The following is a 17,270-nucleotide window of genomic DNA, read 5'->3' as shown; positions in this document are numbered from 1 at the left end:
CAATCACCTCCCTAGACCTGCTGGCCACACTGCTTCTTATACAAGCCAGGATGTTGTTGGCCTTCTTGGCCACCTAAGCACACTGCTGGCTCATATTCAGCTGCCTATCAACCAGTATTCCCAGGTCCTTCTCTGCCAGGCAGCTTTCCAACCACTCATCTCCCAGCCTGTAGCGCTGCTTGGGGTTGTTGTGTCCCAGGTGCAGGACCCGGCACTTGGCCTTGTTCAACTTCATACAGTTGGCCTCAGCCCATCGCTCCAGCCTATCCAGATCCTCCTGCAGAGCCTTCCTTCCCTCAAGCAGATCGACACACGCACCTAACTTGTTGTCGTCTGCAAACTTACTGAGGGTGCACTCGATCCCCTCATCCAGGTCATCAATAAAGATATTAAAGAGGACTGGCCCCAGCACTGAGCCCTGGGGGACTCCACTAGTGACCGGCCTCCAACTGGATTTGGCTCCATTCACCACAACTCTTTGGGCCCAGCCATCCAGCCGGTTTTTAACCCAACAAAGCGTACGCCAGTCCAAGCCACAAGCAGCCAGTTTCTTGAGGAGAATGTTGTGGGAAACAGTGTCAAAAGCCTTACTGAAGTCAAGGTAGATCACATCCACAGCCTTCCCCTCATCCACCAAGTGCGTCACTTGGTCATAGAAGGAGATCAGGTTCGTCTAGCAGGACCTGCCTTTCATAAACCCATGTTGACTGGGCCTGATCGCCTGGTTGCCCTGCAAGTGCCGCGTGATGACATTCAAGATAATCTGCTCCATGAGCTTCCCTGGCACTGATGTCAAACTAATAGGCCTATAGTTCCCCGGGTCTACCCTCCGCCCCTTCTTGTAGATGGGTGTCACAATTGCTAGCCGCCAGTCGACTGACGGTACATACATACATACATATGTATGTATCCGTGTATCCTTCCTCTTGTCTATGTAAAGTTCTACCATGCCTTTGCAAAAAGTCATTAGAAATCAAACTATTTTGTGGAAATACCATATATACATTCTTTGCTAAACAAGCTTCATCTTTGCATGACTGAGTGTGTTTTTCTACGTCATAGATCTACACGGTCCCACTAAACAGTTTCTAGAAGAATTTCACAGAATGTACGAGGGTGATATGGTCAAGGAACCTCTAGTTTGAAGTCTAAGTCTTCGATTTTATCACATTTGAGTGTAATTCAGCATTTTATTTACCTGCAGTCATACAGTGATTTGGATTGGATAATGTTACTATTAGGCACATTGCCCGCATTTAGTTATACAGATAGTGGTAACCAATTACATTACTAGCACGACATCAAGAAGATACAGTGGAAACTACTTTGTCAAATCTACAGGGACTTAATTAAACCTCTGTACTCCAACTTCTGCAGTCCTCTAAATGAGGAGGAGTTGCTGGCTGTGTAGTTATTGCTCTACGTGAAATAAGGAGTAAATGAAAACACAACAACACACTTTAACTAGAATATTACATAGGAAAGACAGTTAAAATCTTTTCAAATATCCCTTTCTGCAGGAAAATTGCTCTGGTTACCATACAGATGTTGTTGACATTGAAGAAATGATGAATTCACTCCGTCAATTTGTAGTTTGAGGTAAAGATAATGGAGAACAATGGTATGACGCAGTTTCTTTCAGATGTCTTCAGGCTGATGACATACTCTTCCCAGTTGTTCAAGCAGTTCAAAATTTCAAAGTCAAAACTGAAACAGTTTCCCACGGTTTACCAGCATCCGAACTAAGGCATTTATTGATATATTTCTATATTTACTTGTGTTCTGATGCTCATCAAATACTATTTACGAATAGTCCAGAATCTTCTTTGATTCTGTATTTCAACTCTTCCATTTTCTTTGGACTGTGGTTCTAAGAAACATACTTCAGAAACTTGCCTCTTATATCTCTCAGTACCTCATATCACAATGTCTTTGAAAATGTTTTTGACCTGGGTTTTGATTCTGTTAATGCTAAGATCATAGAATCATAGACTATCCTGAGTTGGAAGGGACCCATAAGGATCATCAAGTCCAACTCCTGGCACCACACAAGTCTATCCAAAAGTTTAGACCATGTGACTAAATGCACAGTCCAATCGCTTCTTAAATTCAGACAGGCTTGGTGCAGTGACCACTTCCCTGGGGAGCCTGTTCCAGTGTGCGACCACCCTCTCGGTGAAGAACCTCTTCCTGATGTCCAGCCTAAACTTCCCCTGCCTCATCTTAACACCGTTCCCACGGGTCCTATCACTGGTGATAACAGAGAATAGGTCACCTGCCTCTCCACTCCCCCTCGCGAGGAAGTTGTAGACTGCGATGAGATCCCCCCTCAGCCTCCTCTTCTCCAGGCTGAACAGGCCCAGAGACCTCAGCTGCTCCTCATATGTCTTCCCCTCTAGGCCCTTCACCAGCTTCGTCGCCCTCCTCCGGAGGCTCTCCAACAGTTTAATGTCCTTTTTGTACTGTGGTGCCCGGAACTGCACACAGTACTCAAGGTGAGGCTGCACCAGCGCAGAGTAGAGCGGGACAATCACTTCCCTCGACTGACTAGCAATGCTGTGCTTGATGCATCCCAGGATGTGGTTGGCCCTCCTGGCTGTCAGGGCACACTGCTGGCTCACATTTGGCTTGCTGTCAACCACAATGCCCAGGTCTCTCTCTGCGGGGTTGCTCTCTACCGTTTCATTGCCCAGTCTGTACGTATAGCCAGGGTTGCCCCGTCCCAGGTGCAGGACCCAGCACTTGCTTTTGTTAAACTTCATGCAGTTGGTGATTGTCCAGATCTCTCTGCAAGGCCTTTCCACCCTCATCCGAGTCCACAACTCCTCCAAGTTTGGTGTCGTCGGCAAATTTGCTCAAAACACCTTCTAGTCCTACATCCAAATCATTTATATAACCATTGAAGAGGACTGGCCCTAAAATGGAGCCTTGAGGGACCCCACTAGTGACCATCCACCAGACAGATGTGGCCCCATTTACCACAACCCTTTGAGCCCTGTGCGTCAGCCAATTGCTCACCCACAGATTTTCCCTCCACAGTTACTGCTTTTACATTTTTCCTAAAGACTCTTCTGTCTCCTTTTCATTCACTTCATTGGTATCTTTGGTTCTAGACGGTTTACACCATGGATTGCTTCCTTGTCTCTAGTTCCTTTCTTCTAACACTTTATTTTTCTCCACTATTTTTTGAATCAACCATATTCACAATTATCCTCCTAATATTTGGCTTCACACTCCTGTTTCATGCTGCAGATATTCTGAGGAAAAGGCTGCAAAAAAGGGTGAGAGTTGAAATGCTTTCTCCCTGCTGAGGCCACATGGGACTGAGAGACGTGCCAACATCTTAATATGATAGTTTAGAGCCCATAGGTCAAAGGACTGAAGAACAGGAGACTAACATCCTTTCTCAACATATGTTGCTACACCCTGCCCTCTAAAATCAATTTTTTATTGCACTGAACTACCTGGTGAGGACACAGCCTCTAGCACACTCAGCCTCATCATACTCATACCTGCTGAGGTAGGTTCCTCAGCACTCAGAAGTTCTGGAACGTGCTTTACTTCAAATTCTCTTCCTCCTTCTGTTCTCCGCTTTAATAAGGAAATTAAACCTACAATTTGTGAAACAATGGCCGAAGGGAAAGTTAACATAATGGGTTGGTGACAATCATGCTTCCCTTGGGACAGAGTGTACTGAGAGAGTTCCTTTTTCCTCTATTCCAGTCTTTCCACTTATTTCCACTACCTTGGCAAAAATCTGTTCTATTCCCCCAAATGCAAAACACAAAGTTCAGTGAAATTTTGAAGTGGAAAATTAGAAACATGTAAATTGATTTTTTTTCTTCATGTGGCTCAGAATTGTACTGCCTAAGTAGTGTTCTTGGTGTCCAAATTTATCAAGATTAAAAAAAAAAAAAAAAAAAAGTGAATTTCTCTCTCATTAATAAATATCTGCAGCACGTAATATGTAGTACAACACAATCTCAAGCTTCTTTCCATTAAAGATACAGATGAATCTTAACACTGTGGAAAATCGTTTAATTTCTTCTTAATAAATGTGAAGTTTCTTGCAACTCAGTTTTTTCTGATTTATCTAGTTTGGCTTTTACTGAAGACAATTTTTTGGAATATATGCAACATGAATTTGATTCTGGGCAGAGGTTCGTATGGTTTAACTACAGCATTCTTTAGAAAGAAATCTAATCCAAGCGAGGAATGAACATCTCAGCTTTTTCTGATCTTTATTTGTACAAGGCAAGTGCCAACCTTCACAGACATCAGATTGCATTGGAACAGGAAGAATTTCTGAATGCAATGAATTTTCACCTCAGTATATTCAATGAAACTCCTGTTTATCTTTGCAACCTGAAAATCCTATCAGGATGAATCCCATCAGAGGTCCAGTACAATGTAAAATGTAGTTCACTTGTGATGCAGAAAGGAGTTCAAGTTGCAGTAGAACGCCTCATAGATCACTAGCATTTTCTTTTTCCTTTTCCTTTTTACTTTTTTTATTTTCATTGTTAAATTTGGCTCCATCTTGCTGTACTTATCTTATTTACAAATGGCAAAAACTTGGTCAGGAAGTTTTGCCTTTATTCCTTGGAGGCTGGAATTCTCAGGATATGGCTAAAGCACGTTATACATTAAAAATAAATGTATTCTTAAAATTAAGCTGGTTCTTATTTTCTATGCTTAATGAAAATGAATTAAGCATGTACTTAAGTATTTGTTGGGATTGAAGTCTGCTTGCTGAGTTAGAGGATAGGTTTTTTTTGTATTAGTTTTTAACAGTACTCTTAATACAAAACACAGATGGAGCATTCAAATGTCCTGATTGCTCACATGCCCTCATGATCTGTAGCCAGGATCTGGTATGGATTTTTTTAGTTTAGTCAAAACAAGACTTCATCTGTAAAGCACCAGATGGAAGGAAGGGAAAGGATCCAAGTTTTTATTTTATTTTTTTTTCCTGAACAGATGTTGTTGAGATGATTGAGCTACACAGCCACAAATTGAACCAAAAGTGGATAAAGAAATACACACAAACATATGTTGATATTTGGTATATGGTTCATGACTACAGTCATCTATGGCTGCCATGAATATCCACCACTTACATGATGCAGATGACGAGATTTTTGAGATTACTATTCCTGAACAATTTAATTGTGTGTTCACAGTCAAGAGAAAAGCTAACAATGATACTTCAAAAACCACGAGCACAGGACCAAGAAACCAGTCAAGAGCAAGCAGTAAATTATGTGGAATAGAATTTTAATAAAAGGAAGGGAAGGTGATCACATGTGGCTGAGATTCAGAGACTGCAGTTTGGGGCAATAATCTCATTGAAAACTGTCAAGTGGGATATTTAAATGCACAGAAAAATAATTGTTTGGGACGCAATTTACTCTAGAGTTAGGAAGTGAATTTCTAAATTCTCCACATATGATGAACTTATTAAAATAGGATCGCAGAGTCTACTGATCTCATGATTACTTCTCCTTGTAAAGTAATTCTGATTTTGTGGTGTTTTATATTTATTATTCTCTGCATCTTATAAATAAATAAAAAGATTTGATAGTAGTTCCTTTGAGGTAAACTGCAAATGAGATGTTTCATTTTTATTTTTTTATTTTATTTCATTTTGTAAAACTCTACAGTTAAATTAACTATATGACAAACTTTCAAAAAACTACTAATTACCTCTTATTAAAGCTTGTTCTACGTAGTAACTTCCCTGTTGGAATTCAGTGATTATGAACGAAGAGGATCCCATCAGGCACCTGTTTTACACATGAAAGCTCAGAATTATTGCTCTACAGTAATACTTTGTGTTATATAACATAAATAAATGAAGGAAATATATAGCAATATTTCTGTTATCTTGCCTGAAAAGACCAGAAATGGAATTTAATTTGGATGGGGTGGTTTGTTGTCACTGTGTAAGTATCCATGGGCTTAAAGAAATTATATAATATGTAAAGTATCTACATTGAAATAGTATTTACCCTTTTTTAAAACAATGCTTCCAGATCCTTGAATGAAAAGAATTAAACTTCAAAATTTTATACTATATGTATTAAAGATCTTCTAGTACCATCTAGCTCATATTTGACTGACTATATGGAATAAAATTGTCTTTTTTTTTTTTTTGAGTTATGAGCAGACCACAGCAACAGAAAATTGTAACAGACTGTGAAAAGAAGTAAAAGTAATTTATGTATTTATTTATTTATTTGTTAATTTTGGAGGAAAAAAAAACATAAGGAAAGTCACGCTAAATACTGAAGCACTGAAGCATCAATGAGTCATTTATTTTTCTTCCTGGACAAAAAACTTTCTAACTAAACAGTGAACACCAAAAATGCCTAGAAAAGGTTTTGTGAGGAAGACCGCAGATAAACAGATGATATTAAAAAAAAAAAAAAAGGTTCAAATTTTCTTATTTGACCAACTTCATACACATTGATTTTATGGGGACAGATATTTTACCAGGATTTTTGGAGTACTTTATGGACAATCAATCAGAAAATTATTTTTAAATGCTATAATTTATTTTATAAAAGTAATAAACCTACACACTACAGCTTTCTTTGAACAATGAAAAGTAAAAGACATTGCTTCCATCTTGGCATGTATGTACTTTTGGATTCTACCAAAACCTGTCTATGTCTAGCAATTTCTTAAGAGTTCCTACCTTTGCCTTGACAAGATTCCAGAAACAAAGGTAAGAGGGAAAGATGACAACATAAAAAATTTATGGAAATTATAGTAGCCATGAAAATCAATTTTAAGTATTTAAATCAACCCAAAGTACAATTTCTTTATTTTAAAAATAGATTTCAAGACTGTCTCTAGTGAACACACCAAAAAAAGGACTCAAGAAAGAGCAGAAAAGTAAGGATGGCCTAGAGAAAACTATTTGGGTATGAAGGAGTTAGAAGCCCTAACTTTATCAGCATTAAAACAAGGAGATTGGATGAATTCATTTCAGAAGTATGAAAGGGAAGGGTACATGGCAACATGGAAAATAAGAATATAAGGAAAGAAGGAAGATGCAAAACACTTTGCTTAAAAAGTCGGACCATATAACCTTGTATACCTCTAGTAGGCATGTAACATGCCCAAAAAAAGATAATCAGAGAATTACAAAAGAATGGAGGTTGTAAGGGATCTCTGGAAGTCATCTCATTAAACCTCCAAGGAGAAAAAAAAATACAGAAAGTACAAGGAAATCCTCGGAAATAACTACAAAAAATGACAGGAGGATACAAAGGGGAATAGACAGGCAACTACAGGATGAGGAAATGGATAAACATGTTGATAGCGATAAATGTATCAAAAACAATGTAATGGGATAGAAGCCAATCCAGAACAGATTTCTGGTTAAGAGCTAAACAGTAAGCCATTCAAGGAGAAACAGGAGAAACAGAACAAGAAGCTTCCAATGCAGTTACCATAAATTGTCTAAATAGTTTCATAATATTCCCAGAAAACATTAGGATCTACAGAGAACAAGGCTGGATTCACTTCACAAGATGAAATGCTCCTTTAATTTAGCATTTATCATGAGAGCAAGTAATATTCCAATCAACTTTCAAAGGTTGGAAGACTTGGAGTCAACAGGATTTTTGTGTTCTAGCTTTAAGAAAGAGAGACAAAGCAAAACAATTATAAAACCTTAACAAGATTTAATTCCACTTTTGTGAACTCCAGTCAAGCTTATGTGCATAAACACTAGGCATTAATCATATGCTGGTAAGCCAAAGAGTTCTGGTTTGAAGTCCTCCATAGAGTTCAGCAGTAGAGTTGCCTCCTTTTTAAGATCTGGATTTAAATTTTCATCTGGTATCATAACCACTTGCATTCCTGCTGCCAGTGCTCCTTTGACTCCTAGTGGTGAATCTTCAAACACAAGACACTGAGAAACAAAGGGGTAAGGAGAAAGAAGTGAAAAAATAATGTTATTACAAACTTTGTATATTCTATTTTAAAAAGAGAAAATGATACTGAATAAAAATTGGTAGGAAAGTGAACTTCAATTTGTAGCCTAGACATCCCTAATCAGAACAAGGGTAAACCTATCAACTAGAACATCTGCACGGTAATTAACTTTAAATTCATTTCAATTTAAAAAGGCATCTACACGCATACTTAAATCCCAACTACTGGTTATCTAGATGCTCCTAAGCGAATCCTTTTCTGGTAATAGGTTTAAGCACAAGCTTAAAGTAAAGTGTGTGCTTAAATACCTTTACAAGCAGGCAACATAACTCTATAACTTTATAACCTGTAAAATAGCAAAAGTAGTGCTTTCATTTGCAGGTGTGACACTTCTTATGCATATGAGAGTGGAGAAGACTACAGTACCCAGGTCAATATTAGGACCCTAGGTAAGTAAGACAGAAGTTATGTGACAAAAGAGTGCTCTTGAATTCATGTTCTAGTTTCTTAGTTCCAAAGCAATGCTGACAAAGAAAATCAGCAATTATATTGGACTGTTACTCTTAGAGAAGAGGCAGTATAGTCAGGTAAAAGTTCCATATCTTAAAATAGTCAAAATCATTCAAGCTTGCAGTATGGAATCAAAGTTGTTAAAAATAATGAATACATTATATGTGTGAATTTTGCAATTTAACAGTACAATATTCAATAATAAATATATAACACAGTATTTTGAAAATTGAAATGCTATACTATTTTGTTTAAAAATTCAACTCTTCTTCAGTGTTTCAGCATTTCATACTAATCTGGTTAAATTACTGTTAGTTTTGATTGTTATTTTTTTTTCTGAAAAAAGCAAGCACTTAAAATCTAGTATTTTGTAAGTCAATCTAAAAGTACCTTTCACCGTTTTGTTTTGATTACTACACCAACTGTAAAAATAGAAATGTTGTAAAAAAAACTAACCAAAGTAACAGAAATGAACCATCCTACTTCTTTATACCATGCGTATGGTATGCATTATCTATGTAGGTACACATATATAAAATGCACAAAGACTGGAAAAACTTTGAAGAAACCAACCAAAGGTATATTCTTAGGGAAACGAATTACACATATTTATTGGAAAATAATATCTATGGTTGATTTAAGGAAAAAATCATGAGCTCAGTCAACTACTTAATAAACTTCCACAGTTATAATAGTAAAATTCATTAAAAGTAAATATAACAAAGATACGATCCCACCTTCAGTAATGTTTGTTTTGCCTAATTCATGGTTCATTAAGAAAAATTAGAAAGCTACTTCAACACCTGACTTAGAATTAGACCTTGACCCATACTGCTTCTTATCCCTCCGACTGCTGCAGTAATTTTATAGTGCTATCTGTTTAGATCTCAAAAATATAGATATATATGAATAACCGAAGTGATGAAAAGTTTGCCCTTTCAACTTTTTTCCATATATCTGAATAATACTTCAGCTTTTGCAATTGGCCAGTGTATCACTTCATAGAACTTTTCCATACCTTGTGGCTAGGGTACATTTCAGCAAAACCTAAACATTTTCCAGACACGAAATATCACATTGAAGAATTGAAGTAATTGAATTAAATTGAAATATGTTTACATATTTTAAATTGTGTTACAATGGCAGAGTCATCTTTATTTATTTTAATTGGTAATTAGTAACACTGAACATAAAGTTTTTCCTTTCAACAAAAGTTGTAAGAAAGACAGCATTAAGCATGCAAGGTAAGATAATCCAATAGTTTTGCAGTAGTATTAGCTGAGGACCATAGTAAGTACATGAAATAGGCCAAATGACTTTAACACCATTTAAAACACACTTAAAACAATTTCACAAACACACACATTTCAACTGGATTGTCAACATTCATACAAAGTCAGATGGATCATCTAGTCTGAACTTCTATATAATAGACAACAATTCTTCTGGAGTTCATTCCTGTATAAAATAGAGCATCTCTTCTTGATGTTAAGTGGTCTTGAGTTTGAATTTTTGGTCACGGACAATGCAAAGCAACCTTTAGTGTCCAAGCATCCAAGAATTCAGACCTATGCTGACATACGGTTTCTAACAGTTCTGCAATTTAGACTGCACCTATTATCAATATTATTAGCAGCGCTACTACTAATAATATAAAAATCACTGTCATAAGTCATTTCAGTAATTCAATACAGACTTTGGGATGATAAGTACAATGTTCCCTACACTCTTCAGACATTGCAACTCTGCCTTATCATAAATTTCTCTCTCATCCATTAGGCTCTTCTCTGTAGTCATTACCAAAGTATCAAATCCCTTCCTACATACTCAGGATGGTTTTCTTATCCTTTTCTTCACAATACAATAGATTGTGGCAACTAATACTTGCTGGGTGAGAGCAATGAATTACTAAACTTAATTTAACTTTTGACTGAATCCAGATTTGGTGCACTGGGAGAACATACATCAGTACACTGCATCTTTTAGGCTCCTTAAAACATTCTTTGACCAGAAAAGATTAAAGATGCACGAAGTTTAGCTGTTCTGGCTGTGCTCTGTGAAAACCAAGCTGCAACCTCTAAAAACTTTTTTATGATCAAAGAAAACATTTTTGCAAGACATATTAAATAGATGCACTATATATATCTATATTGTATATCTACGACCTGTAACCAGAGACTGGAACAGAAAAGAGGAAGCAAACCCTTTCTACTTCCTTTTCTTTTTAAAATATTTGCCCTCGCCCATCAAGATGTCAGCAACTACTTGGAGTCAGTGACGGAAAAGCAAAATGTGCCTTCTACCTTGCTTTTCATAAAGCAAACCTTAACTAATGAATTTCAATGAGCCAATGGAACCAAACCAATCTCTCTTGTGTTAATTTCCTTTATACAGTCTCTAAATTCCTTCTTTTCCTACTCCAGTTTGATCAATGTGATATTTTCAATTGTTGCTCAGTATTTGTACTACAAATATGTAATCCTGGAACAACTGTTGTTAGGACTGAAGTACAGTTCTGCCTAAAGGTTTCCTTCTTAAGAACAGATTAGCTTGTGACCTCAAGCACACTATGCATTCTCAAACAGTAAACGAAGCCCTGACAGGCTTTCCCTTTTGAAGACTAAGCTTAAATGTTGCACAGAACAGCATTATCAAGGCTTTTCAGAAACTTTCTAATCCAGTCCATACAAAGAAATATACTTCACTGCTCTGCCTTGAAAGACCTAATTGACTTCCATGATGTCAGTAAGCTTAGTGTATGAGAGGAGACGATGATTATGGAATGCAATATGCATAATGAAAAGCTTAACTAATTCCCTGGAACTAGAAGCAATTAAAACTCTTAATTACCAAAGAAACCAGGCAAATGACCCATAATTATAGTGGCTTTAATGTTACAGGAAATAAGTGTACTAGGTCTTCCTCCTGTCTTCCTTGCTACTGACACTTATTGTCAACAGCACAGCAACATTTTTAATGGATGACGGAAGGTTTGCAGAGGTCATGTACAAAATGGATTTATTAACTTTGCTGTACAGAGATGTTATAAACTGCTCACTGTCCTGGCCCACCCACATACTAAATTTAGAGATATGAAAGCAGCCAAGTTCCTCCCCATTTTGCATAAATATTGCAACATCAGCATCACTCCAACTGAGAGAGACAGATGAGATTTATACAGACTTCAGCTGAGATTCTGGCTCCTTTTCTGCATTATTTCCATAACTTGTGTCACTGATCAATACTACTGCTATGACATTTCTCAAAAGGTCATACTAATATTGGACAGTTTTCACTTTGGAATGAACTAGATACTTTAAAAAGTAAAGTACTAAAGCACACTAATTTATATTTCACTCTGTGGATCTAGAATAAAGAAGAATGAACCACTTAACCTAAGAAAGAAATATTAAAATCACTGCAGCATCTCATTACCTCATATGCCTAGATGAAATTTAAGAATATAAGAAAACAACTGCTAGTTAGGCCTTTTGAAAGCACAGCAGGTCCTGTCCAACCTATGTACTGTAAAATGGATGGAATAATTATATAGCTAACAGGGATATCCTTAAGTGTTAATACTGTTAGTGATAACCAACAAGTCTGGAAGGATAGAAGATTAAAATAAGTTTTGAAATTAAGATTTTGGAAAGCCTGTGTGTAAAATATACATGGGAAGTGCTTAGCGAACACATAACCTTGATCACCTATGACATTATTGTATCAATTCTAAAATAGAATTACAGATGAGACTAAAGATGGCATAATTTATACACATATAACTTTTTTTTTTCAAATTAAACACTACCATCTACTGTTTTATAAAGAAAGAATGAAAAAAAAAACCTCTTAAAAATGGTAAATACAGCCTAAAATTATTTTATATTTTGTTAGAATATAACAATATAATATAACTCCTGTTGAATCAAAACAAAAAGCATAAACAGTGGAATTCTGAGGTTTCAGATAGTAGTTCTGAAGAGGGCTGGTCAGACCTTTGAGAAGTTATCCCTACGTTCATTCTCCAGCTTCTGAATAGTATCAGTCTCTTTCTGTGCTTGGTGAGAAGGAACAGTAGAAGATTATTGTATTTCCTGTATTCAAATGAGGCAGAGGTACTTGGTATCAGAAAGTAATATATTATGTTTCGGGCTTCTTATGAATCACAAACAATACTTCTGTAATTTCACTGGTTATCAGCATTGATTTTTCTCCATGATCAAATCAACAGCATAAAAGCACAACACGTTATTTGTAAAATTTGCACTCTGGAAACATTTAACAGCCTTAAACATTAATTTATGTCTACATGCACAATACAGTCTTCTATAAACATTTAAGGTTTAATTAAAATTCCATTGTATCATTAAAAAAAACAACTATTACAACTCAGAACAACTCAGTGGGCATCAAAGTCAGCCCCAAAACAGGCCTTGGGAAGAAATCCCCCAACTGCAGCTAGCCCACACTGCTTTCAGAAGTATGTTGTTCATCTCTGATAACTTGAAGATGGTCAGGCATTTCATTCGTACCAATAATTTGTTCTGTTGAATGCCAAATACTTTCTTCAAAGAAGCCAGTTCATAATCTGTGTCTATAATTAAAAACTAAGTAGCATCTATGAAATTACTAGTCTGAAGGATTATACTACTGTCATTCTGTTTTTGTTTTGTTCAACAACTTTTATCTCCTTTTCTTACTGACTCATATTTTTTTTCAGATTTCCAGTGCAATTCCGCTACTGACCAACTGTTGCTAGTGTGAGTGATGTAGGAATTTTCAAGAACCATAATGTAATTCAGCATGCAATGCAGACCCATCTACATCCCTTACAAAATGTTGGGAGGCTGAAAAGATGCTGTTTTATCATTTATGGTTGGTGGTGAAAATTCACAAAAAGAGAGAGGAAACACCAAAACCTTCACTAACATATTACAACAGAACTGGTGGGCTATTATTTAGGAAACTTGGCTTTCAGTTTTTCTTACTATTTGATATACAAAGTATCTAGGAACAAGGGGAAAATGTATTTCTGGGTGACCTATTTACCAGCAGACTTACTTAAACATTATTGAATAAATGCATTTTAAGCAGCTATAGTATTTGCAATTTTGGCCTCCTACTGTGTTAACCCTCTGAAGAATTAACAAAAAACCAATAATGAAATTACTTGATTAATGTTTTGCTTCTGATCTTTGGACTTACTCTCTTTCCAGAAATCACTGGGAAGTCTCAGCAGCAACAACGAATTACACTTCATTTTATTTGAAGGACGTGTGCCAATTTGACTAGCCAGGGATTAACAGAGTCATATTAAATATGCTATGTAAGAAAGACATGCAGCTTATAGCCCCCCAAAGTCAGTTCTATTAAGAAAAATAAGCAGTAAGCCAAGATGTTTTTACGTGATAAAACAAATGAACAAGCTGGAAAGTTATAATCAAATAAATTAAGAGCCAGTGTATCTGGAATACTAACTATCAGCCACCATTCTGTATGATTCATATTAAGAACTGTTTGGAAATTATATGCACACTTGCTTTTTAATTCAGATTTTTAACTCACTAGTGCTAGTACCATGCAGGTCAGTACAAAAATCAGCTTGTTTACTAGAAGGCTTACAAGTTAAAACTAAAAATCAGTAGTAGGATTTAAACAAAACCACCACCACAACAAAGGATTACATCTGCACATTACTAGGTAACTCTGCATTTCCAGCTCTCGCAAAAATGCCACTCCACATTTAAGCACATATCAGCAGCTACTGCCTCCCAAACCAGTTCACAGAAAATTATCTTAAGGTGGGCCAGAAGGTGTAAAACAGTTTGGATGGGGTAGAACAAGAAGAAATTTCAAATATCTTGCTTGTTTTCAAGACTCAATCAAGTGAAAGAAAGTGCCTCTGTGAGTGACAGTTGGATCCAGACACAGCGGCTCTGTGAAGCAAGGAGAAGGTCACATTTACATGCAGGGTTATTCTGATCATTCCGGATGGCTGGAGCATTCTTTTTATAGAGGATTGTGTGTTTAGAGGACAGCACACTGGGAACTTTGTATGGCAACTTGTGTTACAGGCCTCAAGAAATTCCCAGGCGTTTCTGAAACAGTGTCCAATTATCCCAGCAGCAGAAACCTAACTCAATCAACTGCAGCTTGGATTAGCAATAGAAGAGTATTGTTCTTTTATTTTATGGAGGACACAAGGCAAACACTCAAGATGCTCTCTACTGAAGCTACTCATACAGCGTAATATGTTGGTTTTGTTTGCTTATTTGTTTTAACGTCACTTATCTCTAAAAGTAGCCTGAAAATGGAATTTTGTGCAATGAAATAGTTAATCTGTACTGCCTTTCCTTCCACACAGAAGTATATTTACTAAAACCACCAACTTTCTTGACAGGTAACATGCAACACATGCATGTAACTGCATCTCAAATGCAAAGCTCAGAGTCATAGAATCATTTACACTGGAAGGGATCTCTTGGGGCTGTTCAGTCACGGTTCCTGCTCGAAGTACGTCCTGCTAGAGCAGGCTGCTCAGGGGGTTGACTGGTTGAGCGCTGAGAGCCTCCAAGGATGGAGACTCCACATACTTTCTGGGCAATCTGTTCCCCATTTCCCCACCCTATGGTGAAAATCGTTTTCCTAGTACATAGTGCAAACTTCCCTTGTTCCAGCTTGTGCCTGTTGCCTACCGTACTATCACTCTGCAGTCTTGCCCCAACTCATGAGCAAATATGTCAGAGATATGAACCAGGTACATTCAATGGAGAAGTCATTTTGACAAATCCAAATTCTAAGTCTCAAGCTGAAAACGGAAGTAGGTATCAAAAGTATTTCCTGAACAAATGCAATGACCTTTTGTCCCAGTGAATGCCTACAAACTCATGGCTGCTGCACAGCAAGCTGCTAATGGCAGCGGCCTGTTTCTGTACCTGGACAACACCACTTGCCTACAATAAACCTAGCAGGAGCTGCAGCAGGCAGCATTGAGCAATCCGATTTTTTCAAGGTAAATACTTCTTGGCATTAATATATTCTCATTCTATAATTTCTCCTTGATCAGTGTTATTTTCCTGCAGAGAAAGACCAGCTTGCATACTGAAACATACCTTAATGATATTTAATTATCATCTATAATGTTTAATATCATTGACAGAAGTGTCAATGACAGATGTTTACCACATATACTTCAGGCATAAAGTCATTTTCTAATTTATTCAATAAAGAAAGGAAGTGTGAGAAGAGGTATTCACCATTCACCTTTAAGCAGGTTTTCACTGGGAGTGAAAAAAAGTCATGGAAAAGGTCTTTTTTTAAAAAAAAATCAGAACAACCTTTGCATTGAACCATACACTATGCAGTGCCACTGGTCTAGAGTGACTTGGCGAAATGTACCTTTGTTACATTTTAGTTCTTCATAATTGGGAAAAACAACTCTCTTTCAAACTTCAAACAGCTGCAAGTTACCTTTCAGAGAATATTTCAGCCTAATAGCATAAAGCTTCAACCGTGAAGCCACAAACTAGCACCTTTAAATAAACTAAACAAAACTTCAATGATAACTACATACACATCTCAACTACAGGAAACAAATACTTACATTAAAAATGGCAATTGTCTGTTCTGAATATATATTTTCGAAGACAAAGGTGGACAACAAAGTACAAAAATAAAACGAGTTAGAAAAATATTAACTCCTAATTTGTTGAATTCCAGTAAACACCTGAATTTAACCTTAAAGACCTTCTGCTGGAAATTGGATTTTTTAACTTTTTGAAGAAAACATGAAGCCAAGTTTTAATGACGTTGCCTGGAAGAATAACATGATAGCACTGCCTTCACAACAAACAAGAGAATGAAACCAGGAAATCAAAAGTTGTTGTTGTTTTTTGTTGTTGTTGTTGTTTGTTTTTTCTCTAGCACAAATGAAAACAAGAAACAACTCCTAAAGTCTTAATGCAGTATGTTGGAGAGAATCACACCTCACAAGAGGGACAAAGAAATAGAAGAAACAGAGAAAAGGAGTAAACTTAAGATAATTAGCACTAGGAAGATCCCTTAGAATCTCAAATAAACACTATGTTGAAAAAGGAATAAATTAGCATCAAACAGAGGTAGAAATATGTCAAGCTTCATCTTTGGAAACACAATAGTATGAACTGACTCGGGGTCATCTGGGGGGATGTTTGCTAAAACAGAATTATTTTAGTGTTCTCTTTTAAACACATTGATATTCTAACTACTATTTCCACTAAAATATGAACTTTCAAATAGTAATAATATAAACAGTATTTTTTTATTAAAAAAATAGTGTTACCTCTATGCAAAGGATAATATACGCTTCAATTAAACTTATTTCTACCATACGAAATTAAATTTCACGTACATGTTGAAGACAAAAGCAAAGGTGAACACATTAGGCAATATTTTCTTATTCTGGTTCCTAACCTCTTCCAAAGAGGTAGTTCTAAAGGTAGCTGAGTCAAACTAATGGTTTGTTGCCAATGAAAGGTAGAAATGTTCCTTCCTTCTCTATTTTAATCTCTTGGTAATAACCAGGACGTTTGCATCTGTTTCCAAGTGATGAATGTTGTGCCTGTATGCCATACTCCACATGAACTCTGTACCCTTACAGAGAATTACTTTCATGTTAAGCTCATGAACTTGAGAACAACCACATATCTGGGAGGGAGTAGGAAGACTGAAGTGGAATGCAAGTCATGCTTCTTGGGCTGTGTTTAACTCACAGAGGGGTTCATCATATCCTTCTCCAAACCAGTCCTGGCATGCCTTCCATTTGCCTAAAGCAC

The 17,270-nt window shown here is 36.7% G+C and overlaps 1 protein-coding gene across 3 annotated transcripts in view; it reads right to left on the bottom strand.

The window, feature by feature from the left end:
- Nucleotides 1–6,209: 6,209 nt before the first annotated feature.
- PUDP (pseudouridine 5'-phosphatase) overlaps nt 6,210–17,270 on the bottom strand; it is an 87,244-nt gene continuing 76,183 nt past the window's right edge. For 2 of the 3 annotated variants that reach the window (XM_066982599.1, XM_048051684.2), the window contains one exon: nt 6,210–7,924. In XM_066982599.1, the coding sequence (XP_066838700.1) occupies nt 7,748–7,924 (177 nt within the window). In that variant the 3' untranslated portion in view covers nt 6,210–7,747. The remainder of the gene's footprint in view (nt 7,925–17,270) is intronic. The other variant, XR_010826494.1, reaches the window with a different exon arrangement.

This window comes from Anser cygnoides, chromosome 1, assembly GCF_040182565.1.
Source record: "Anser cygnoides isolate HZ-2024a breed goose chromosome 1, Taihu_goose_T2T_genome, whole genome shotgun sequence".
Classification (NCBI taxonomy): Eukaryota; Metazoa; Chordata; class Aves; order Anseriformes; family Anatidae; genus Anser; species Anser cygnoides.
The sequence above is the reverse complement of the archived record's forward strand: the minus strand, read 5'-3'. Positions and strand labels throughout refer to the sequence as shown.